The sequence below is a fragment of the Bombus vancouverensis genome, chromosome 18, assembly GCF_051014615.1.
Source record: "Bombus vancouverensis nearcticus chromosome 18, iyBomVanc1_principal, whole genome shotgun sequence".
Classification (NCBI taxonomy): domain Eukaryota; kingdom Metazoa; phylum Arthropoda; class Insecta; order Hymenoptera; family Apidae; genus Bombus; species Bombus vancouverensis.
Window position 1 is genome coordinate 4,326,930 of NC_134928.1, and position 24,079 is coordinate 4,351,008.

General features: G+C 34.1%; 5 protein-coding genes and 1 long non-coding RNA gene across 9 annotated transcripts in view; 3 read left to right on the forward strand and 3 right to left on the reverse strand.

Annotated features, from left to right (window-relative positions):
- The window catches only part of Btk29A (tyrosine-protein kinase Btk29A), a 341,971-nt gene extending 328,678 nt beyond the window's left edge, over nucleotides 1-13,293 (reverse strand). Inside the window, exons 1-2 of one of the 3 annotated variants that reach the window (XM_033340998.2) lie at nucleotides 13,136-13,293; nucleotides 8,305-8,490 (exon numbers count right to left, since the gene is read on the reverse strand). In XM_033340998.2, coding sequence (XP_033196889.1) covers nucleotides 8,305-8,490; nucleotides 13,136-13,138 — 189 coding nt within the window. In that variant the 5' untranslated portion in view covers nucleotides 13,139-13,293. Of the gene's footprint in view, nucleotides 1-8,304; nucleotides 8,491-11,156; nucleotides 11,175-13,135 lie in introns of those variants that run through there. The other 2 variants (XM_033340997.2, XM_033341002.2) reach the window with 2 other exon arrangements.
- Nucleotides 13,294-13,504: 211 nt separating this feature from the next.
- On the forward strand, nucleotides 13,505-14,965 carry MED7 (mediator complex subunit 7). Its single transcript, XM_033341018.2, has 3 exons — nucleotides 13,505-14,343; nucleotides 14,410-14,562; nucleotides 14,637-14,965. Exons 1-3 carry the CDS (start codon nucleotides 14,014-14,016, stop codon nucleotides 14,835-14,837), a joined length of 684 nt encoding a protein of 227 aa, XP_033196909.1. The 5' UTR covers nucleotides 13,505-14,013; the 3' UTR covers nucleotides 14,838-14,965.
- A 309-nt stretch (nucleotides 14,966-15,274) lies between these two features.
- On the reverse strand, nucleotides 15,275-19,386 carry cass (apoptosis inhibitor cassowary). Its single transcript, XM_033341008.2, has 9 exons — nucleotides 19,155-19,386; nucleotides 18,744-18,905; nucleotides 18,472-18,637; nucleotides 18,218-18,378; nucleotides 17,948-18,145; nucleotides 17,678-17,869; nucleotides 17,220-17,603; nucleotides 16,986-17,139; nucleotides 15,275-16,905 (listed from the first exon to the last, which is right to left on the reverse strand). Exons 1-9 carry the CDS (start codon nucleotides 19,254-19,256, stop codon nucleotides 16,817-16,819), a joined length of 1,608 nt encoding a protein of 535 aa, XP_033196899.1. The 5' UTR covers nucleotides 19,257-19,386; the 3' UTR covers nucleotides 15,275-16,816.
- Nucleotides 19,387-19,505: 119 nt separating this feature from the next.
- LOC143304022 (uncharacterized) lies at nucleotides 19,506-20,628 on the forward strand. 2 transcript variants are annotated; one of them, XR_013060716.1, is made up of 2 exons: nucleotides 19,506-19,579; nucleotides 20,427-20,628. It is a non-coding gene; the product is annotated as an uncharacterized LOC143304022 (long non-coding RNA). The 2 variants fall into 2 exon arrangements; XR_013060717.1 differs by lacking the exon at nucleotides 19,506-19,579 and adding an exon at nucleotides 19,599-20,359.
- Nucleotides 20,629-21,298: 670 nt separating this feature from the next.
- wal (electron transfer flavoprotein subunit alpha wal) lies at nucleotides 21,299-23,049 on the reverse strand. Its single transcript, XM_033341016.2, has 4 exons — nucleotides 22,882-23,049; nucleotides 22,218-22,547; nucleotides 21,663-22,115; nucleotides 21,299-21,589 (listed from the first exon to the last, which is right to left on the reverse strand). Exons 1-4 carry the CDS (start codon nucleotides 22,921-22,923, stop codon nucleotides 21,413-21,415), a joined length of 1,002 nt encoding a protein of 333 aa, XP_033196907.1. The 5' UTR covers nucleotides 22,924-23,049; the 3' UTR covers nucleotides 21,299-21,412.
- A 465-nt stretch (nucleotides 23,050-23,514) lies between these two features.
- Nucleotides 23,515-24,027, forward strand: RpL39 (ribosomal protein L39). Its single transcript, XM_033341025.2, has 3 exons — nucleotides 23,515-23,596; nucleotides 23,705-23,808; nucleotides 23,893-24,027. Exons 1-3 carry the CDS (start codon nucleotides 23,594-23,596, stop codon nucleotides 23,939-23,941), a joined length of 156 nt encoding a protein of 51 aa, XP_033196916.1. The 5' UTR covers nucleotides 23,515-23,593; the 3' UTR covers nucleotides 23,942-24,027.
- Nucleotides 24,028-24,079: the final 52 nt, after the last annotated feature.

Sequence of the window (24,079 nt, forward strand, 5' to 3'; positions counted from 1 at the left end):
ACCAGTCATTTTGACTGATGTGGTATTTCTAGCGTTAGCATCTAGCGATCTAGTGATCGATCCGGAATTTTCCTGATAACTGATATCATCATATCGAGTGATACGCGATAAAAATTTTAAAAACGTGTGGCAAGTTGTACGAAACGAGGAAACTGGTTAAATTGGGGTTCGACAAACAGATTGCAGGACCCTTTTTACACTTTGACAAGCACCAGTCAAAATGACTGGTATCGGTATAAGTAGCCTTGATACAAAATTATTTTCAGTTTGAATATATAAAAAGCAAAATAAAATTCATTATATTATTCTTTCAGTTATTGCGGAAAAAAATATAACATGAAGTAGGAATTTTAAAATAAAATTGTAAAACCAGTCAATTTGACTGGTATAGTAGTTCTACTGTTAAGCTCACGTTATCCGTCTCTATCATCCATTCACTGTCATCCCCTTTAATGCTCAAAATTCTCACCTTAATCCCCAAAGAAATTTCAGGCATCACGAAAATACAAATTGCCCCAAAATGTATCGATCGAACCCACTCTCTTCGTATTTTCCTTCGAACGTTCAAACAATCAAAACTTCTTCGCTGGATTTCTACCAGGTCGATTTACCAAAAAAAGAAAAAAAAAACGCAAGACCAGCGAATAGGAACCATCCGTTCGTTCAACGTTCCCAATGACAGCCCCTTAAAGAAATGATTCACGATCCGACTAAAGCGGCGAGAGAACTTGACCGATGGTAAAAAAGGAGCGAGTGTTCCCGACGCGATCAAGAATAAACGATATCTGGCGGAGATCTCGGATAAGCTAAAAGTAATGCTTCCCTGGAAAGATCCAGTCGATCTTACCTCCACGTTGCAGCAGTCTCGAAGGGTTCTGGAAGTTCGATCACGTCGAGGAGACACGATTGGCGTCGCTTCTGCCACGTGGAGAAAAGTGTTCGTCTCGGGGCAAAAACGAAAGAATCCTGTTGGCGCGTGGAACTCGATGAGGCCGTGTGATCTATCGTAGCTTCTGGATTGATCGAGCGCGACCTCTCAACGTCTTAACGACCCAACTTTCCAGAAAGATGCGAAAGTCTTCCGTGGTGTCGAAGATATTCCGGATGAATAACGATTGCTTGCCTACGAGCTGGCAAGTGGATCGAAGAAACCGAGGATTAATTAGAAAAACTTCTCTACGATGGATTAATTCCCGCGACTCGCTGAATAGTCTGTCGGAAAAGCTCTTCGGATCTTGAATATCTCGGATGAGAAAACTTCCGTGGAGTAATACTCTACTTCTCGAGGGTACAGCGGATCGTTGATCGATAGTCTTCGAATAGTCTCTCAGCAGACGGTGTTGCACGATTGCTTCTCTCCAAGTATCCAATTACTTCGGTTGGTATCTTGCCCCGACTTAAAGCTGCAGCTTTTTCCTTCCGAGAACCACCCAACTCGAGGGGAATAGGAAATATACGATACTCTTCGCTCTTGGAAATCCTCGTAACCTCGGTTGTACTATTCGTGAAAACGCTGTTCAACGTTCGATTCAACACCTAGCATCGATCGATGAAATAGCGGCGAATATCCTGGCAAATATATCGACTAACAGACGATGTATACGAGTATCGATGTATATTTCGAAATACGGAAATTACACGGATTAATTGCTCTTGGAAACAGAGCTTCTTGCTTGAAAGCAGCTGAACACCAAAATGAAAGAATGCAATTGACTGACGTTGCTATGTTTCTATGTATGTTCAGATATATCGTAGATGCTGAGGAGCAGCAAAGAGCGATCCCGATGACGACCACTGACTGAGCCGCGGAGCAGCATCAGGAACTCACGGCGGAAGAAAGGATGAAGAGAAGGTGGCGGTGGCGGCCCTGGGGCGCCTGCGCTGCCAATTTTACACATGGTCTACGAGCACGTTATATCCACCCCTAAGCAGCCCCTGCCATCGAAACAGGCTGGCTTGCCTACCAGAGCTAACAGGCTGCGTACCTCTACGCAGCTAACTGCTACTGTTAACACTTTGACTACTGCGATGGGTCATATATGACCCACCACGGTTTTCTCCTATGACCAATGCTGACCGGAGTGTTTCAACTTCTTACAATTGTAAAAATTGAATGAAAATTGACAGTTGGGGCATTTTGAATATAACCGATAAATAGAAGATACTTTGAAATAGAAAATGCCCCATTGAACGATTAAACATTTTTATTAGAACATCAATAAAAAAAAAAAAGAGAACAAATGTTGCATCTAACGGTGCACTGTGTTGAAACACTTTAAACATAAATGTGGCTCATCGATACAATCTGGACGATAGGTGGTCACCTTTTTGGTCCGATTCTTAGCAATTTTTGATCCTAACTGTTTAACATTTTTTTATACCACTCTCTGCAAAATTTCGTGCCAGGTACGCTTGCCCCTTTTTCTTCTGCGTTTCGCGTCGCTATCTTTGTCGAATAAGTATATTTCACGGCTCTGGTGAATGGCACTGTGTAAGGTGCATCGCGAGTGCCATTCTAAAATCTGATACCTTCATTTTTTTTCTTCTTGCTTGTTTATAGAGTATCATCGCGTTTGAAATTGATGTATTTAATAGTAACTCTGAAGCTAATTTTATATATCACTTGGGGGTTCTTCTATGTGGTAGAATATGCCATTATTTGTGTTACGCCCCGAGGTTTACTATAGGCCGTGTTTCTAACCGTCTCCCTTGGTACTACGGTGTCGCAGACAGATCGTCTTACATGACCGGCGAAATATACACAATGTAGCGATAAGCGCGTAGTTGTCGTCCAGCAGCGAGTTTTAACAAACATCGATTCGCCTTCGGTTCGTTATTTTACCTACGCAAAAAAGTGGCGTACGTGATCATAGGCGAGAACGGTTGCGAGACCCGTGCGTGGTGGGGGTCGTCTCCAAGAGAAGACGAAGGAAAAAATCGAAGGGCAGTCAGTTTCATACGAGGATTCAAACCGAATGCATCGAGAGGTGCAGAGAAATAAAATCAAGGTCGCTTAGTCAAACGAATGCGTGGAGAAATATTATAAAGTCGAATCGAATTATAATAATAAACTAGTTGTATCATCGTTAAATCATTTGTAACGTGTTAGTTATCATTTTAAAAATTGTTAAAAATAGAAGTTTATATTAACCCTGATAATTCAGTGTTACAATCATTTGAACTACGTCTGTTAACCTAATCGAAACGGGGGAACGATTGGTTCGCGGCGTGGACTATCAGAATCGTAGGAACGCTCTTCGCGAACGGTCGTAACAATTTGATCTGGCAAATCTACAGCACATTTTCCTCTGTTGCAATCTACCACTACCATTGGTTTATCACAAACAAAATTTTTTTGCGGACCTCTATCATTTCATCGAAATCATAAAAATAATCATAATACCGTTTACTAATATCTTCTACACCTTTCAACAATATATTCTGCACGGTTTGCTTACGACGAAATAACGAATGCGAATGGTTTGTTGAAATAAACGAAGCGTTGTTATAATATGTCGCTGTCAACTGTTACCAAGGCGCCACGGTGATCACCGGTGACGACCAATAAGATAAACGGTCCATTGAGGAAGAATGTAGTCTTACATCATCAATTTATTATTATTTTTCCACTATATGCTTCGAATAATAAAAATACTCTCGTGGCGTCTTCAGTGAAGCATGTGATTTCGGCGTGGCAGTCAAAGTGTTTTGAAGAAAGCTGCGTGACAGGATAAGATGGTGGAGACAGGAGAAGGATACAGAGGGTTGCTGTTTCCGGTGGTTATATCTGAGCAACGTAGTAATAGCTGACTCGATTTAAGCGACGGAACTGAATGGTCATCATATCGCGATTAAATTTCACGTTTAGCGCGAAATAATTTTGTGAGCGGTATCGAGAGGAGAAGAGGGATGATTTGGTTTAAGAAATACGGAGTATAGATGGTTAAATATCGCAATTAGCTTCGATGTTTGATGGGAAATGATTTTGTAAATTGAGGAAGAAGGATAAAAGTTCATAATAAAGAAGGGTAATCTGATTTGAGACATAAGAACGGATGATTAACTTATTGCGACTAGATTTCACGGAAGTGATTTTGTGAATTGCTAGAGAAAAGTAAAGATCGACGATAAGAAAGAAAATTTTCGTTAAATCGTTTGTTAAAAACAATATAATGAAAGATAATGAGATAATGAATTTATTTTAAGAGGTAAGAACCAGTGGTTAAATACTGCGATGATGTTTCATGAGAAATAATATCGCGAGTGGTATCGAGAGAAAGGCAAAGATTTATGAGAAGAAAGGAGATCTGTTTTTTTGAAATTGTGTTTCAAATGATAATATGGCGGATGATTTCTGAGATAATAATGGATGGTTAAAATATTGAAATGCTACTGAAATGCTATTGTACGAGGATATAAAGGGAATGAAAAAAACTCTGCTTTATTTTATATTCTTTGTATACTAAAAAAGGAATTTCAATTAATAACGTAAAACATTCTCATTCAATTGTTCTACTTGCACTTTGGCTGCGAAAGATAAATTTTTAGCCAAATACACCGAGCGTTCGAGCTTTGATGGTAAATAAAGAAAACTTCCGATACGAGAAAAAGGGAGAGCGGCTAAAAAATCCATTTAGAAAAAACCAGACAGATCGAATAAGGATTATAGAGGAGTTGTCTAGACTATGATCGCGATGTTAATTGATATGGGTTTGGGATTGTTAATTAATCGATGCACGCAGATTCGATTTTCTCCAATATATTTTTTCGCCTCGTACAACACGTCTTAACACGCAGAATACACTTGGTCAATTAACGCGTGGTCGACTTCTAAGACAAAAGAGCGTCGTTAGAAGTCGTACCAACTTAGCTGGTAGTAACTAGCAATCATGCCAACCTAACATTTCTCAACGCGCGATAGTGGGAGAAGCCTGCTTTTGCCGGTTATATCTGTAAATGGCTACACCACGGTATTCGTTCAGGTCGAGTGTCCAGTGGCCGATTGCGCTGATCTTTCGGTTTGTAATTTATTGCGGAGAATTGGAAGAGGTGCCTGTTTCCTGGATGTTTGCGTTTCTACCTACTTTCCGGGTTACGTAAGCGCATTTATTCGAACATTTCGAGGCTCGAACGATCTTCACGTTTTCTAGAATTGATAGTTCATAAAGGTTGAGAAAGTGAAAGATTCTAATTGAGAAATGTATAACAAGACAGGAAAGTTAAATTTGCGATTTAAATTTGGAATTATAGGAAGAGGAATATACGAGCTTAATATGCAAAAATTGATTACTACTAATATCAATGGAGTATAAATGTATAGTTCGTTTAGAAGAAATGATTTGATTTTAAATTAGTTTTTGTTAACTTGTCCAAATTAATGGAAAGTAAAACTATCTTCTTATTTTGCGCAATCTCTTCAATTACAATTCTACGTTCTAAGACTGAAGAGAGGTTTTAATCGAACGTATGTATTTTTATTGGTCACAGCCTATATATACCAGCTAATGAGATTTCTTTTAACAAAGTATAATGATGATATATCGTGTGCTTTCTCGTTTCACGCCGAGAACTTTCTTTGTAGCTCGTTAGACGATCGACCATTAAAAACTAAAAAAATAAAAATGTGAACCAATAAAAAACTAATACCAAGCTACTCTTTTCCACGCCACAAGTGATTTATTTATGTTATCGACGTTTAAAAAAAAGATACTCAAGAGCAAAAGATCTTAGGTAGAACGAATAAAACACAAGCGAATAAGAAAACTCGCTGCTTTAATACATTTTTAGAAGCACTTTCGCACAATTAATCGCACCTTGACACTAAAAATCCCTCCACATCTTTATGCGTATACGTATACGTACATATGCTTTCTGCTCCTCGTGAAAGCTTCCTGCTACCGTTTCTCCTGATCATGAACAAAGCATCTAAAGTAACCAGAGAAAACAAGGAATAATAGGTGGCTTTTTATCGGCCGGGCAGAGATAATATGGTGAGTTTAGCGTCCGGAACGCTAGTGGCGCTTGTCAAGCGCAAGGTAATGTGTATAAAGCAATTGGCCCTGATTCGAGGCGTACCGCTAGCAAACTCAGCGTTATTATTCCCGTCATTTGCATTCTCATACGCGTCCCTTTTCAAAATTCTTCCGAAATATCGGACTCGACGCGAGTATCGTTCTTTTCATTCTTTGTCTCTTCTATTGGCTTGGCAACTAAGTGATTGCGGCTTTTGTCATTAGGTGGTAATGACAAAAGCCGCAATCACTTAGTTGCCAAGCCAATATATAACAATAAGCGACAAGACGAGGAAACTCTACAAACTTCCTTACAAAACGCAAACTACACTATTCGTCAAACTACATTATATTTTTATAATAACGAAAATTTTCTACACGACGCAGAAATGTATGTTTTTATCTATTTCTTTCTTTTGAAAAAAGAGTAAAGGCTAGATATTATTATACAATAAAATAAGGAGAATTAAAAATTGTAAGATACAGAAAATTTGAGGAGAAAATAGTTGAAGAAGTTTATGTACGAAAGATTCCTGCCTATTTTGGACGCATCAGCCACAATTATGGTAATCGCTCGATTGAAAACGTAATAATGTTCAAGTGGGAGATTCAGCGCAACTGATTTTCACCCACTATCAATTCTCCCGTGAATTGTAGTCTCGCGCAACTGATGATGTTCCAGGATCGTTAATTATCGATTCCGACGGCCTCTTAGTGCGTTGCACGTCGCGTGAATTTTACGCTGCAGTAAAATGCTGTCAGTAGGAACCGCGAACGGGGCGAAACGAAAGGAACAGAACCAAATCGATCTCGGCTCGTGCCGTTACATGATCAGACGCTCAGGCTCAGATCAGAGAACTGTTTAATCTACTTTTTAATACCACTTTCTAACTCTTTTATCCGTTTTCCAATTCTCCTTTTCATCCAATTAGACCTCGTTTTCGTGAAACCTGCTACTTTTAGCGTAACATCGAAAAGTTAAAGACGCCCTCGTCCCTGCTCAAATTGAAAACATTTTTTTACGAGGATTAAAACGCCAGAGCTGAGTCAATCGCAAGTGTTAAAGAGCGATATTGAAGGAAACTAGCGGCACGTAAAAACGAAGGGCAAAGAAATTGCCACGTAAAAAAACCTCCGCCAAATAATAGAAAGAAGACGTATCGAAGAAAAGTCGAGAAGCACTTTCTCTCGAGCTAAATCAAAACACCAAGATGGTTCGTCCTTTTTTCCCTAAAACGAACGCCATCCAATCTAAGTCACATTTAGTTTTTTCCGGTCTAAAGGCTTTTGCCCGCCGTCTCGCTCAATTCGCCGCCCCTCAAGGCCGTTCTCTGTCACCCTAAAGCTTCGAAACCATCGTTTTCGTGTTTTCAACGAGTTAAACAGGTGAACACACGCTGCACTCTCGTCTCGTCTCATTTCTCTGAATCGCCGCCGACGAATTCCACGGAAATTCATTGAAGATCGCTGGAAATCGCTGGAGACCCCGTGTATCCGGGCTATTTCGAAGCAATTATCGAATGAGAAATCGCATCGTCGAGTACGTTTCTTCGACTTCGCAATTACATCGATACGGTCCGTACGAGTTTTATTTTCTTTCTCCGATTCCTTTTTTTTTCCTCTCCTTTCATTCCGAGGAAAGACACGTCGACCTGGTTTCGACGAACACAATCCTCGATGATCGGTACCACGACGAAAACCAGGCCAAAAGGCGAGGCTACAAACACGGTTAGGTATTTATAACGAATTGAAAGGCAAATTAGTGGAACCTGGCGAACCAGTCTCGAAAACCTTGGAACCTACTTTGTTCAATGAAAGTCTTGGTTTGTCCGTTCCATGAAAATTCGTGTCTGTTTAGAACGAAGGGGAGGAAAGGGAATAACAATGGCTGCCGTCGTTCCAAGTATTAATCAGCCCCCGAAGTCGTAAATTAAAGTTACAAGGGTGTCTGGCAAGTTTTAAGTGAAACGCCAAAAGAGGGGTTGCATCGAAATATCGTTTGAACGTTTTTCATCGCTTAATTTCTGTCTGCTCGATTTATCAAGCTATATTTGCAGTCTATTTACACGGTGAAACTTTTTGCTTGTCTATTTCATTTGTCGATCTGGTTACCGGCTTATTTACAAAGAGAAAACCCTCTTCTTCGATCGCTAATGGAGCAGAAGTTTTTTTCGGGGCAACAGAGAAAGGCCGTTAATGGGACAGCTATGGGGGGGGGGGGGGAATACAGAGCAAAAAACAAGTGGACGGAGTGTGACGATGTTGAAATTGCAAAAAAAGCTCGGTTACGTACCTCTCCATCGCCGTCGTAGTAGACGAGGTAGCGCCTCGTCAAGACGAACCAACGTTGCTTGTAGTTGACTGGTGTGAAGCGTTTCTTGTTCTGCGAACGCTTCACCATGAACCCCTGCCGCACCACGTCCCCGCTTTTTGGCTCCGCCTTCCCATCTTTCCCCGCCATTCCCAATGGAGGGCCACCCTGCACACAGAAAACAGTATTAAATTGTTATCGATGTTTCTGTTTCAAATGATACAATGAACCAAGTAAATGGAGAATTACTTAAGGGGGTGTTCTGAATTACAATGTTCTAAAACAGCGGTTTTTTGTGATTTTTTTTAGAAGGGAAAGAAAGAAATGGTTATTGAATTTGGAGGTGTGGTTTTATATACAGGGTTATTTGTAACTAAAAAAAATTTTTTTTTTAATTTTTTAAAAATCTACAGTGAGATCCGTTATAACGAGACGTGCTAAAGTGCACGCGTACCGAGCGAAAATTCAAAGTCGATTTTCTCGAAAACAAAGCCTCGAACGAAAAATTTTTATTCTACGTTTTCGACTTATTTTTTCGCGTAGAATCACCCCCTTTCTGTTTGTACCACCAGTTGCCAACCACCCTGTATATTTAACGAATACAAAAAAATTTTTTTTAAAGTAAAAAAAAATATTGTAACAGATTTCTAAGCCTATTTTCATGGGCTGCAGTTTTCAATCGGTGGAAAAGACCCGCCTCGTAATTCTTGACTGAAACAAAAAACCAAAAAAGGATTAAGTTGTTATATATTTTTCCTCTGGGTGAACTAAACAAAGGCAGAAAAATGTGAAATTACAAATTTTGGTGGATTTAAAAAAATGTTAAAAAAAATAAACTAAGGTGCTATAACAATTATCTAAATAAACTTTTTTTCTGCCTTTGTTTAGTTCACCCAGGAGAAAAATATACAGGGTGGTTGGTAACTGATGGAATAAGCGGAAACGGGGTGATTCTACGCGAAAAAAGAAGTCGAAAATATAGAATAAAAAATTTTCGTTTGAGGCTTTGTTTTCGAAAAAATCGACTTTGAATTTTCGCTCGGTACGCGTGCACTTTAGCACGTCTCGTTATAACGGATCTCACTGTAGATCGTTAAAAAAAAAAAAAATTAAAAAAAATTTTTATTCTATATTTTCGACTTCTTTTTTCGCGTAGAATCAACCCCTTTCCGCTTGTACTACCAGTTACCAACCACCCTGTATAATAATTTAATCCTTTTTGGTTTTTTGTTTCAGTCAAGAATTACGAGGTGGATCTTTCCCGCCGATTAAAAACTGCAGCCCATGAAATGGGCTTAGAAATCTGTTACAATTTTTTTTTACTTTACAAAAATTTTTTTGTATTCATTAAATATATATAAAACCATACCTCAAAATTCAATAACTTAATTTCTTTCTTTGCCTTCTAAAAAAAATCACAGAAAAACGCTGTTTTAGAACATTCTGATTCAGGACACCCCCTTAATAGCACTGGTTTCTGAATCAACGTGGTTCAGTAGAATGATGGAAATTTGACAAAAAATTAATGAATAAACCGTGGAAATTTAAAGATGCAAAATTCTGTAGAGTACATGTTATATGCAAAAATATATAAAGTATTTGAAATACATATATCAGATCATAATATTGGCTTGGCAACTAAGTGATTGCGGGTTTTGTCAATACCACATAATGACAAAACCCGCAATCACTTAGTTGCCAACCCAATATTTACCGGGTGGAAGAAATTTCTGCGTGAATTGTATTCCTTTGAATTGTTTCACGAAAACAGAATGGAATATATGGTGAAGTAAATAGCGATTAATGAATGAATCGAAATGATCAATTAGGCAATTTTCATAAGCAAGTGGCGAACATTTTTGAATATTATTTTACACAAAGTGTGATTTCGTGCAATAAAGTGGTATAGACTCGTCGTGGGTAACTGCATCGTTAATGCCACTTACGAGTTACTTTAGTCTGATAGAAACACTTAATTCTTCGTTTCTATGAAACAACGTTGCAACGTTCCGTAGAAACTTCAAGTTTCTCGCAGTTAACTTGGTCGAAGATCAATTAGGCGAGTCGCGCGATGAACTTTCAATTATCCGAATAGTTTGCAGCCTGAATACTTTTTATTCCCAAAGAATTCCATCGAACATAGCTTAAACATAATTCAAGGTAAATACGAAGAAATAACATTAACTAGGTTGGCAACTAATTGATTGCGGATTTTGTCAATACCACCTAATGGCAAAATCCGCAATTACTTAGTTGCCAATGCAATACAAAACCAAGTGGTTGTATTTGGAGTACAACAAGTTAAAAAAAAGAAGATAAGATTACCATATCAGAGAGTAAAAATAGGATTATGATATCAATTGCATGAAGAAAAGATTATATTACACACGTGATAATAAGTTTTATATTTATCAGAGATGAGTCAGTGATATGTTTAAAACACAAAAATAACGTAAAACTGAGAAAGAATGTTCAAACCCTGGTGAGCCAAATATAAAGGTTTTAGGGATCCTGAACCTCCATTAAAGCCAGGGTGACTCGACCACGAAGAATTTCCATTCAAAATAGAGAGCCAGAGAGACAGGCTGAAACCTTCGGCCGCGTTCTCACGAGACAAGCCTAGACCATTTTCGGTGCTGTAAAAGAACTAAAGAACCAAACAACTTCCCACAGGTTGAATCATTTTAATCCCGCGAAAAGTTATACAGAGCAACCCATTTCGATGTATAAAGTAAACGAATAAATTTATTCTTATTCTTCTTTGAAATATTTGTTCCATGTTCCTTGCTTAAAATACAACAATAATAAAACAATGCCGTTAAATTCATTCGTACCATTTGATCTACGAGATGAAACAATAAAAAGGCCTTTGTCTGTATATCATCGATTCACTTTTTCAAAACGTATCCATTTACAAATGAAAATATACGAAGGTACATTTGTGTCGCGTTTATACCGACAATCACGATTGATTTCCACTGGAAGTTCACAGAGAAAACGCGAAATCTGTTTGGCGTAAAACTACGAGGCAGTCTAAATAAATAGCGTAAACAGTGGCTAACGCGCGCCATCGACAATTCGAAGCGAGAACGCGTGTCAACTAACACGCATTCGTCGATCGCCAGCGCGCACGCGCACAAGTACGATTCACGTGTTTTACGTCTGCGTCAAACTTTTTGTCCCGAACTTCTGCAAAAGACTAAGATTTATCTAGAATTTTCCTAGTAACTTAATAGTCTGTCTTTAATTTTAGATAGATATTTTAAAGAGGCTCAAAATGAGGTTGAATGTATCTTAATATTTATCTTCATAAAAATTATCTTATCAAGCTAATTAGAAAAAAAAAACATATATTATATATATTACAACATTGCTTATTCTCAACTTTATTTAAGACGAAACCTTCTATATCACTGTTGACAATTAATTGAAATTTATAAAAGGAAGTAAAATCGATAGAGAAAGAATACAATGTTGTATACATGAGAATATACATATTATCACATATTATAGAATTGGTTACGATTCGACAAAGTACCAACATGAACCGAACGCTTGACACGAAGCACTCGAGCGAACCTCGGTGACCGCCTACTTCCACTGAAGTTCTTTTGTAACTCGTGTCTCTGAAATTTTAAGGCGCCGCCTAAACCGCGACGTCCTTTGAATTTCCGTTTCGTGCTTTCCGCGCTTCTTGGAAATGGGAAGGGAATGAGACACCGCGATACGTTGGACAAAACCACAGAATAACTGTCTCTTTCGTTAAGCGAAGGAAATCGAATTACTAAAAGTTTATTTTGGTACAATTAACTGTTACAATTACTTATTAAATACCTCTGGAGGATTTTTTTACATGGAAAAATTATAATTTTCTTATTATATAAAGTGGAAGAGAATTTTAAATTATGTTACTATACAAGGATGTTAAATAAAATTATTCGAAGAATTATTTACAAAAACATCTACGTATTAATTAATAACAAATTTACAAAATAAAAATATTCTAATAGATAAAATTATAAAGAAACAAATATAATGAGAAGTAAAAGAATTGCATTGACAATATTGACAAAAAGAAACAAAAAGAAATAAAATAGATTAGATGAAAAAGTATAACCTAATACTGTACATAACAACATTACCTGTATATGCGCATATATGTATATATAAATATGCAAGCAATAAAATATATCTATTTATAAAATTGTTTATAAATACAATCAGTTTCGGCCATCTTGGCTTTCGCTCTTACTTCGTTTTACAATAAACTGCAAATGCTTTTGAAACAATAATTTAAAGCGAGTAATTTAAACAAAAAGCGTGTATTTTTTAAGTAAATTATTCGTCATGCTAACTTTTTATTAAAAATTTTTAAGTCAACACTCGCATCACTTTCTGTAGAAAATCAATGAGAATGAACTCTAACATATATGTAAAGAACTTTAGAATGTATAAAATTTGAAGCCTGGTTGATCAAAATCCATCACAATTTTTAAATATCGAACTGATGCTAGTTTTATGGGCCACCCTGTATACAAACCATGCACGAATTCTGAATCAAATTCTATTCTTTGTTTTGACCGTGGTTTAGGATTTTTCGAAAAAATTATACCACCTTACAAGCATTTAATTACACGAAGGCAATCACAGAGGCATTCCTTTCGAAATTGCCAAAAATAACAGAACAGTGAGATCAACGACAACGCGATAGTTTGTGGTTATCCTGACACTCGGCTATATGGATATTTCTATGTGAAAGTTCAATCGAAATAGTATTGATACGCACGAAATTCATATGAGAAAATCAACTTACCATGCACTAGGGTACTGCTACCACCTCGCAATTTCAATGCTTGTCAGAAACATGACCGGTGCCTAAACAAAGAATTCACGTGGAACGAACGCATACACACACCGACAATCTGTCAAACGAAGACGTTGGAAATTCACGAGATAGCAGGAAATACCTCACTACGTTAGTAAAGCATTTATCCGAAATATCGCGCCGCCGCGAGAATGATTTACCAAATGGAAAACAAACAATATCTACAGATCGGCTCTTTCGTTTTGCTAGTTAAACAACGAAAATCCCCAATCTGGGTTCGACGTCCTGCTAGCATTAACGTATTAACTGGCCAACAGAGAATACCTGTTGACTCATTTTAAAAAAACAAGATGGCGGATCGAAGGCTACGTTACATGTTGTTTTGTTTTAGTTGCACGATATTTAGCTCTTGTTAATTCGTAGTGAAAAGTCCGTGTAGCGTGCATAGAAATATTCTAATTGATCGTATGTTTACAAAAAAAAAAGGATCGATCAAGAAATTCGTTGAAAATATTGTGAAATGATATTAATGTAACCTAACGTATAGTATCACTATATCAAGTGTGAAGCTAGAATCTGTCGTTCGACTTTGTAATATATAAACATTGATTTTGCAATATTACTATAAACTATTATTTTTTATTATTATGAATATTAAATAAGCAGAATATGAATTGTGTGAAAAAAAAGTGATAACTACGCGCGAAATTACGGACCTGCGCACTAACTTGGACGTTCCGATCAGTTTGACAACAGTGTTTCTTTTAGTTAAACCTAACCTATTGTGCATTTTTTGAAAGACTCTCATCTTAAGTGCAATTGCTTTTTATTTTTTTCATTAAGAATACCAATATCAAACGTGAAAAATGGCAGCACCAGAAGCGATACAAGTTAGTTCGCTACCCCTACCTCCAGTGCAATATATTAATTTGTACACAGACGAAAATGTTCGTCGAGGCAGAGCACCACGACCACCACCGCCGATACACGATTCTTATTCAATGTTTGGAAATGTATTTAACGCAGACGATACAATCATTAGGCCACTCGAAGCTCAAGGAATTAAAAGGTTATATCCTCAGCATTTCGATCGGCGACGAGAGTTGAAAAAATTGAATCACTCATTGCTTGTTAACTTCTTGGATTTGATAGATCTGCTCGTACAATGTCCTGACAGCCCAAGACGTGCTGAAAAGGTAAATACTTAATGTAATGACCTGGCATATAATGCAAATATTCACTGTTTCTTTTATTGTTTTTAGGTGGAAGATCTCAGTTTATTATTTATTCACATTCATCACTTGTTAAATGAATTCAGACCGCATCAAGCAAGAGAAACGCTAAGAGTAATGATGGAATTGCAACGCAGACAACGTATAGAAACAGCACTTAGGTTTCAGAAACATTTAGAAAAAGTATGGTTCTCAAATTTTAATCTTTTGTACATTTGACAATACAATATTTAGTTAAAATTCCCATATTTTTTCAGGTACAAGAAATTTTACAACATGCATTGCAAATGTTACCAGATACTTCAGAATTGGATTCTAAATTAGCAATAAATACAGATGCTATGGAATCTGTTGATAATTTAGGTTCTGAACAACAAACTCCAGATCCATGTAGTCCAAGTGATCGCATTATGTGCAAAACAATAGATGATATGATTTCAACAAATGGACTGTATTAAATGAATTTCTTTTCTTATAAGATGCTGTAAAAAGTATTGTAATTATATTTGTAAGATACATTGTAATAATAACTATTCTACAAATACAATTTATTTGTTAAACGACAAGAAACAATATTATATATACATTGCATATACTAAAAAAAACACATTGCAGGTTAAATATCTTTTATTTCTTTAATAATGTAATAAATGTATTGAAGTGAAATTTACATATTTAAAATTATAATAAACAGAAATAATAGTTTTAGAATATTACAATATACTAATACATGAGCAAATTTGATATAATTACATAATTAACAAGTCACAAAACATTTGTATTAAATATTAATTCAAACATGTATGAATATTCACTAACTGTAAATTTTTTACAATCTTTTTAATTAGCCATATATAGTGACATTCGATATTGGGCATAAAAAATACAACATATATTATGCAATAGTATTGTTTATTAAATTAAATGATAATATATTCATGAATTATTATTATTAGTATTACACAAGTTTTATTCAATGGTGGATAGGAAAAGGATACAATATGTTTTAAAACTCACCTTACAAAACAGCTACCATCAATATATAGATAAAAGACAATATACAACCGTACCTTGGTTTCTGAAAAAAGTACATTATAATCATTTCTTATGAGCCTCCACCTTGGACTTACTGGACAACCTGTAATCAAAACATGATTATTTTTGTTCTGCTTTCCCATCCTCAGTCAGCAATCACCACACAGCATCTGCAAGATAAAATGTATACAATAAATTACACCTTCATTCATGTAATCAAAGAAACTTTTTGACTTGAAAAATCACTTGTTCATATTGTTTGTTTATTTATATTATATAGTAAACGATTTTATAATTTTATGCTGATCTTTATATCATTTTAATATGTCTTTTTGTACTCAAATTAGACATTTTAATAGAAGATTCATCCATTCAGTTAAAAAAATATGTAAACACTTAATAATAATACAAACATAGAATTAGTAAATGTAGCATATAAATCAATAAATATAACTAATTTCGAATCTAAGAAAACAACAGCTGTTTTTAAGTTTCTTTGATTTCATTATTCTCTCAGAATTAGATACTCTGTCATTATCCCTCTGCTTACTCTCGTCTGCACTTCCTGTTGACAAAAGAAATGAGATATGATCAAGAGAGAAAGGACTAGGAAGAACTAGGAGATAGGGGAATACATTTTGATACTATTTTAATTACTATCTTTTGATGCCAAAATTGTTATGGCAGAGAAATATTGTCTCTCTTTTGCAAATACGTGTAACACAAGTGTCCTAGCACAAGCCAATCATTATACAGTATGAATTTGTAAATATTTTGTATCAAATAGATGTAATTTTTTTGTTTGTGACATCTGATGTTTCTTCAAATACTTCAAATGACTCATGTGTTGTGTTGCCACACCATTTTTTCTTCGGTATTTCGTGTATATTGTATTGCCTGTTAAGGTACCTGGTTTAGAATTTTTGTAATAAACACTTCTTCAAGTTCATGATATCAAGTTTCTCCACTTCTTTCTCCATAGCTGTTCACTTTTGTAAACTCAGGTTTCTTCAAATTGTATTTTCCAGTTATTTAACAATGAATATAAAAAAAGGTTCTGATAACACCATTAGTACAGTATTACACAGCAATGTTCTCTTCTTTAAATGTCAATATTTCATTACTGACATTATCACTATGTTTAGTAAACAATCAATTCTTACAATTTTGTATTTGAAACTTGTATATGTACTTAAAGCTTTCACAAAAAACACTTTCTTTACACTAAGATTTATAGGATAAAAAATTGTATTTCTCTCTTTGTCACTTCTCTTAAACTCACTTTCAGTAAATAATCACTTTTAAGTCCTTCATCTTAATATGTACATTTTACAGAACTGGTTTAGTCTTTTATATTATTGGAGCTTTTACTATATCATTTTTCAACAATTTCAGTCATTAATTAATAAAAATTTTTTCTCCATGTTCCACGACCTCTTGGTCTATAACCACCTCGACCACCTGATCTATTTCCTCTAAATCTACCTCGACCTGTAACAAAAGATATAAAGATAGATTTTTATTTTATTTCTACATATTATTTTATGAAATAAAAATGCTTCTTCAATTACCATAATTTGATGATATGTTTGAGCTATATTTTCCACTAGGAGGAGTATACAATTCTCTTTTACTTTTATCTTCTTTACTTCGTTTATTTGAATTACTGTCATTTCCAAACGTAATGGGTGTATGTCTTTTTTGAGCAGACGAATGCTTTTCATTCTAGAATAAGATACAAAAAATGTATTACAGTATTCAAAATACCACATTTCTAAAAAAATTGTAACTATTTTAATACGTACCTTCTTATCATTAGCTGTTGTTTTCCATGAAAGATGTATAATACTTTTAAAACTAGGTGGTGAATGAAACAGATCTTTGATTAAACTATTGATATTATTTGTCGTTTTTAAAGCAACAACTTTTAACTGATTTTCCTCTGACTTCAACTCCTCTTCCGATTTGCCGCTAATTGCCTCCCGTAATTTTTTTATATAACCTTGAATGCCACGTGCAAAATACTGTAATCTTAATCTAAATTCCTTAAGCTGTTCTGGATCTTTCATTAAAAATTCCGGAGTTTGTTTACACAGTTTATGAAAAGTATACATAAGGCACTCAACATGACTGAATTGTAATTTTGGTACTTCAGTTATTTCTGTGACTGGCGGTAGAGGCATATATGTCTATAAATATTGGAACAGTATTAATATTTTCGATATAAAATAAATTTTTGCTCCTAAATAATGTTATTACTTACAATAAGAGTATTATAAAGTTGCTGTACTTTTTCTTCTGGTTTATCAATTGTTCCACAAAATACAGCTAATTCAGCAAGAAGCTTTAATAATTCCAATTGTACATCTCTTCCATTGGGTGAAGTAATTAAAGAAAGATGTGGTAAAACTTGTACACAAATGTAAGAAACGAATCGTGATGAATCTATTTGAGACTAAGGAATAAATTACATTACATAAATTTTCATTAATAATCATAAAATGATATATAAATATAGTTAAAGTATGCTTACACTAAAGAATGGAAGTGCGTGTTTAATACATTGTACAAGTCTGTTCCATTGTTCAACATTAGTATGCTTGAATGGTTCAGACAATTCAGCTTGTTCAACTGTAATATCTACTAATTCTTGTTGTCCACTAATTGTTGAACCTAATCTAGTCCACGCAAGTACTTCCATAATGCTATGAAATTCATCAGCAGTAACATCCTATGGAGAAGGAAGTGTTATATAAACAGTAATTAAAGAAAAAATTCTATTATTATGGTAAAAAGATTATACCTGTAACACTTTCTTGCATTCTGAAATTAAAAGATCTTCTGGTTCTTTAGTAATAATGTCATGACCTATTGCTTTTAATTTTGTCGCTAGAAACTTAATGCAACGTTCCCGCGTTCCATCATCCCCATTGATAATTTGACTAAAAAACCCACTTATTGTTCCTTAAGAACAGAATATATTAAATATAATTAATACCTCATTACAATATCATTACATTGTGATGTATCTATAACAAACAATGATATACTCCATACCTCTTGGGTCAGTTTTCATAAGGGACATAACACTGTTATGAACAACAGCTAATTCAGATGGATCTTGAGCTTGAAGTAATTGAGCTAAAATATCTGCAATTCTAGCTGTATGTTCTTTATTATCCTTACATAATGCAGGTAAATCTTTAATTGCTTGTTTTCTTATCTGAAAATATCAATATATCAAATCATCAAATTTCCATTGTATGGAGACTTTAATACAAATGTGTATGTATTCGCATATGTGGTCAAGTGATATAAATACTACATACAGCCATATCTTCATCTTCACATAGATCTAAATGAGCATCTATTGCCTGATCAGCTAATTTTGGAAAATATTTAAAAAACCTTGCAATGAATTGCGATGCTAATCGTTTTTCTTTCGGTGATCCTTTCACTGCTGTCAGAATTTCTAAATACTCTTTCTCATGCTGAAACATACAAATAAAACGTTTAGACTCATATTTGCCGCTTTCTTCGCTTAATTATTTATGTACAATATTGACTCATTTCTATTATAAAAACATCGTTAAATTAACTTGAAGCTTACGAAATTAATATACATATTTGCATGTTTTAAATGGAATAGAAAGTTTTATTTATGCTTGCAAATACATAAAATTGTAAATGTTAGAATTAAGTAAACGTGGTTATTAAATATAACCAAGCTCGTCAATTACCTCAGCCAATTTATCTTTGGCATCAGCCAAAATGCCAAAATTTTTGTACAATTTTTCGATACTGTCCATACTCATGATAAACTTATTATCGAATTTCCACATCTATAGACACAAAACACATAAATACGATTATATACTTAAAAATCGGTAATCTAGCCGGCCATACACGCCAATGCACCACGCCAAGAAATGACAAAGATGGCAGCGATTCCACACATATACATATGTACGCACGTATAACAGAAGTAAATACGAAATAGCAGAGAGGAAATGAGAATGTTCACGCCCGCAGTTCTAGTTGTTTTACAGTACAGATGCTGCACCATGCGGCCAAGTTCTGAAGCTGGTACACGCTAGCATAGACAAGAACCTATTGAGTTCCACGCTACAAGAACCTATTTAATTGTACGGTCCTACGAAAAGTCGTAAGGCTTAAAAAAAATATCTACTTTTCTATCCCAAACCAACCTGAATAAATGGGGCGTCAGAAATAAATAAATCAGAATGCGTTTATATAAATAACAGATTATATTCCCTTGAAATTCGCTTACAGTGTCGTGTTTCGTGACATTTTAAATAGAAAAATATCACATATTGATGAAAGTGTCATAAAAAGGGCTAAAGTTTTATTATTGCATTGTGAATAATATTGCTTGCCGCTACCTGCGTAGTTGGTAGTAGATGTTTAATAAAAAAAACTATGTAATTGTTTTATTATAAATCCTAAGATATTATCAGAATGCTAAAATGTCCCTACCACAAGTATATTTTAATTGAAAAAATGGCAGCATTTCGTCCCCAAATACAATTCCTTCTCAGCTATTATTGTTGTATATATAAATTTTTTATAATACAAGAAATATTTGATAATTGCACAAAAATCGGAGCGCAAATGTTGCAATACTGGAGATGTAGAAACGATTCTATTTTTCGAAACTAAGATTTTACACGTGTCGAATGTAGGGAAGGGCAATGTGAATGAAAGAGAAAGAGGAACTGAGAATCGAAGCGATCAATAAATATTAAAAGGCTGCGATAAGCTGAGACCTCGAATTTAAAAATCAAACTTTCTTATGTTTTATTTGTGACCAATGAAACTTTTACCAACATGTTTCTTACATTTTTCGGATTAAAATGACACCAAACACGATGTATTTTGGCGCATATTTCTATACTCGTTTTAATCGGAAACATCTCACAAACACGTTTGTAAAAGTTTAATTTTAAAAAAGTCAAAAATGAAAGAAGTTTCACTTTTAAATTAATACCTAGATACATTGCCTCGTGGATATCTGACATTGGATCATGTTACACTACTCGAGGGTCAACAGGCTGTCGAGCCTTTCAGTGCGTCAAGGGAACCTTCTCTCCGTCGTGGAGATGACGAGTGTGCAACGAAGACTACTTTTTAGTTGTTAAATAGCTTTTTGGAAAAACTAATAAACATTTGAATATAAAATTTTGCATACTCTTATTTTGCATATTATTTATTTACGGCTCAACGAATTAAGTGATCCATTATCGTTTGAAAGAAAATATTCTCTTTTCTTGTCTGAAAAAAATATAATAAACAATTAATCTCTTTTCTAGGCAACTTACAACTAGTTCAATTATTGCACGATTTGGTACTCTCATACTTGTTTATCCCGGATAGAAAAATAGATATGAATTTTCCCACAGAACCGTACAATTAAATAGGTTCTTGTAGCATGGAACTTGTCTATGCTTGCGTGCCACCAGACTCCTAATTTTATAGGATCTTGTATATGCTAGCATGGCTACCTTTAGCACTTGGTGCATGGTGCAGCACTAGCTGGGGAACAACCAGAACCATCATAGCGTATACACTATCATTTCCTCACTGAGAAGCTTATTATGGCGCTAAAGTCGAAAACTCAATAATAAATATTATCGAAATTATTGCTTTAATTACATATTTCTCCATAAACTTGGAGAAATTTCATCTTTTCATGTATGCTCTGAATACATAATAGTTTGTCATAAAATCCATAAAAATACTTTATAGTATCATATGTTATGCTTCAAATAGGAGAGCCTAAAATGTTGTTGATTTATATAAATGAAAAAATAATACAATTTTAATCTTAGATTATTAATATACAGTTGAAATAAATAGTTATAAATTTAATATTTATAAAAAAAATTATATTTTTAATAAATGTTTTGCATAAATATATTTTGTATATATATATATATGTGTGTGTATAAAAAATGTCCTTATAAAATATTGTTAAAATTTACAATTTTTCTGTAAGTTCAGGAACAGCCTTGAATAAATCAGCAACTAAGCCATAATCAGCTACTTGGAAGATTGGTGCTTCTGGATCTTTGTTAATTGCCACAATCGTTTTTGAATCTTTCATACCAGCTAGATGCTGAATTGCTCCAGAGATACCAACAGCAATATATAGATTCTGAAAGATATGAATTGAAATGTAAATAATTTTTTAGCGGTTATAATAGACTATAACTAGAAGCCAAGCTTACTGGAGCAACAATTTTTCCTGTCTGCCCCACTTGCAAATCATTAGGCACATAACCAGCATCAACAGCAGCACGGGAAGCGCCAACTGCAGCATTAAGTTTATCTGCTAAACTATATAATAATTTGAAGTTATCGCCAGACTTCATTCCTCTTCCTCCAGATATAACGATTTTTGCAGATGTCAATTCTGGTCTATCAGATTTAGATAACTCCTGTTTAATGAATTCTGCCAATTGTGATTTGTAGTCACCAGCTAGTGCAGGTTCACACTTGGCACTGCCTCCATCTAAAGGTATTGCTTCGAATGCAGTGCCTCTCACTGAAACTATCTTTATATTGTCTTTGCACTTTAAAGTTTGAATTGCATTTCCTGCATAAATTGTACGGATGAATGTATCTGCTGCTTTAATACCAATAATATCACTTATTGGAGACACATCTAATTTAGCTGCAACCTTAAAAAATGAAAGTTATATACAAACTATGAAATATACTTTTTATCTATAATAATATATATTTAAAGGTAGAGAAAACAGACTTTCTAATTAGATGCTTACTCTTGGCAATAGTGCTTTACCAAATGCAGTAGCACCAGCTAAAATATGGGTAAATTTATGCTCATTTTGAGTAGCAAGGATAAGAGGCGTTAGTGCTTCTGGAAGAAATCCTTTAAAAGCGTCGCTCTCTGCCACCAAAACTTTGGATACACCATTAGCTTTACTGACACTTTGTGCAACTGCATCACATTTGGTACCAGCAACTAAGACTGTTATATCACCACCAATTTTTTTTGCTGCACTTAATGTATTACAAGTGATAGGGGCTAGAGATTCATTATTATGTTCTGCAATAACTAACGTGGATTCATAACGTGCCAATAATCCATACTAAAATAATAAATAAGTTCCTTAAATATTAATCCTTTTTGAAACAAGTAATTTATAATATCGTTTTAAATACCTCATTTGTTTTTATTTTTAAATTAATATAATTTTATTTTACAAAAATATGCGATTTCATATAAAATTAATACATTTTTATTTAATATTATTATTCTTTATAAGTAAAAATGTTTCATACAATAGAAGAAACATACAATATTATAAGTATAATAAAAATTAGTTCTGTTTCCTATTAATCCAAATCACTTATAAGTATCGATCAATTGGTTGGTCATTGAAACAATCGAACATCAAGGAAATATAAGTTTCTAATACTCACTTTGTTCCCAGTTCGAAACGTTCTAAAACAAGTGGTGAACATATTTGACAAGTATAATTTTTAAACAATTTCTTTTAACAATATGTTAACTAAATCGTGAAAACTAATTTGTATCAATAAAGTCCAAAGTTCCAGGGAGGAATAACAATAAAACACATAGTGATAAAAAAGATATACAAACTGTGACGTAATAATGTTTTGAAATAACTCGATTAGATATTTAAACTAAATTGAATAAGTTAAATTTGATACTCCTTTTATTAAAATTAAAATTGTTATATAGAAATATATGTTATTAAATATACTTTATAAATATATCATGAAAAAATGTAAATATATTTTAAGTTAATATCTATATTAAATTTTATAGATAAAATGGCAAATATGTCTTTTTCAAGCGTCAAAACGAACATTGCTAATTTGAAAACTCTCAAATTTTTTAACTATAAGGAAATAATATTATATTCTAAAACATCTATTAGATTCTGTATTTTTTTATGTAATATTTGCTCTTTTTAATATTAGATATTTATTCTTCATATTATATTATTTTTATTTTTTATCTGTTTTTAATGTACCATAAAGATTCTATATCTAGTATTTATTTTATTATTCTTGGTAACTTTTATATAGTGACATTTGTCTGGTAGAAAACCTGTTCAGAAAGACGCAGGAAAATTCTCGACCATTTCACTGATTGTGTTTGAGCAAGATGGTAAGGTTTAGGTTATCTAACAATTCTTTTCACATCTTATTAATTATATGTAAATAATTGTTAGAAAATTTTATTTAAGACATACATAAACTACATGTTCTGTTTCAGTCTGCTCACAAAACATTCATTATCAAGCGGAAGCTTGCCAAAAAGTTAAAGCAAAACAGGCCGATTCCACAATGGGTCAGAATGCGTACTGGCAACACTATTCGGTAAGAATTATTAAAATATATGTATTTTAGTATTTTCCTTTTTAATCATTGCACTATTTATTATTATTATAATTCATTTTATAGGTACAACGCCAAACGGCGTCACTGGAGAAGAACTAAGTTGAAGTTGTAAAATGAATTTGATATGTATTTGCCTTTTTGATTGCTATTATACATTAATCGTTTATTCTTAAATAAACTCTAACTTTAACATGTAAATTTGTATTTGGAAATAATAAACCCTAACCTAAACTTCGATCAAAGTACATAA

Bases quoted from the DNA above. Each gene is read 5' to 3' on its own strand.
- MED7 (XM_033341018.2), top strand. From the start codon at position 14,014: ATGGCAGCACCAGAAGCGATACAAGTTAGTTCGCTACCCCTACCTCCA. The intron at 14,344-14,409 runs GTAAATACTTAA...TATTGTTTTTAG, and splicing joins GCCCAAGACGTGCTGAAAAG to GTGGAAGATCTCAGTTTATT. The intron at 14,563-14,636 runs GTATGGTTCTCA...ATATTTTTTCAG, and splicing joins TTCAGAAACATTTAGAAAAA to GTACAAGAAATTTTACAACA.
- cass (XM_033341008.2), bottom strand. From the start codon at position 19,256: ATGTGGAAATTCGATAATAAGTTTATCATGAGTATGGACAGTATCGAA. The intron at 18,379-18,471 runs GTATGGAGTATA...TCTGTTCTTAAG, and splicing joins TATGAAAACTGACCCAAGAG to GAACAATAAGTGGGTTTTTT. The intron at 17,870-17,947 runs GTAAGCATACTT...TTTATTCCTTAG, and splicing joins ACGCACTTCCATTCTTTAGT to TCTCAAATAGATTCATCACG.
- wal (XM_033341016.2), bottom strand. From the start codon at position 22,923: ATGTTCACCACTTGTTTTAGAACGTTTCGAACTGGGAACAAA. The intron at 22,116-22,217 runs GTAAGCATCTAA...TCATTTTTTAAG, and splicing joins GTAAAGCACTATTGCCAAGA to GTTGCAGCTAAATTAGATGT. The intron at 21,590-21,662 runs GTAAGCTTGGCT...CATATCTTTCAG, and splicing joins CAGGAAAAATTGTTGCTCCA to AATCTATATATTGCTGTTGG.
- RpL39 (XM_033341025.2), top strand. The intron at 23,809-23,892 runs GTAAGAATTATT...TTCATTTTATAG, and splicing joins CGTACTGGCAACACTATTCG to GTACAACGCCAAACGGCGTC.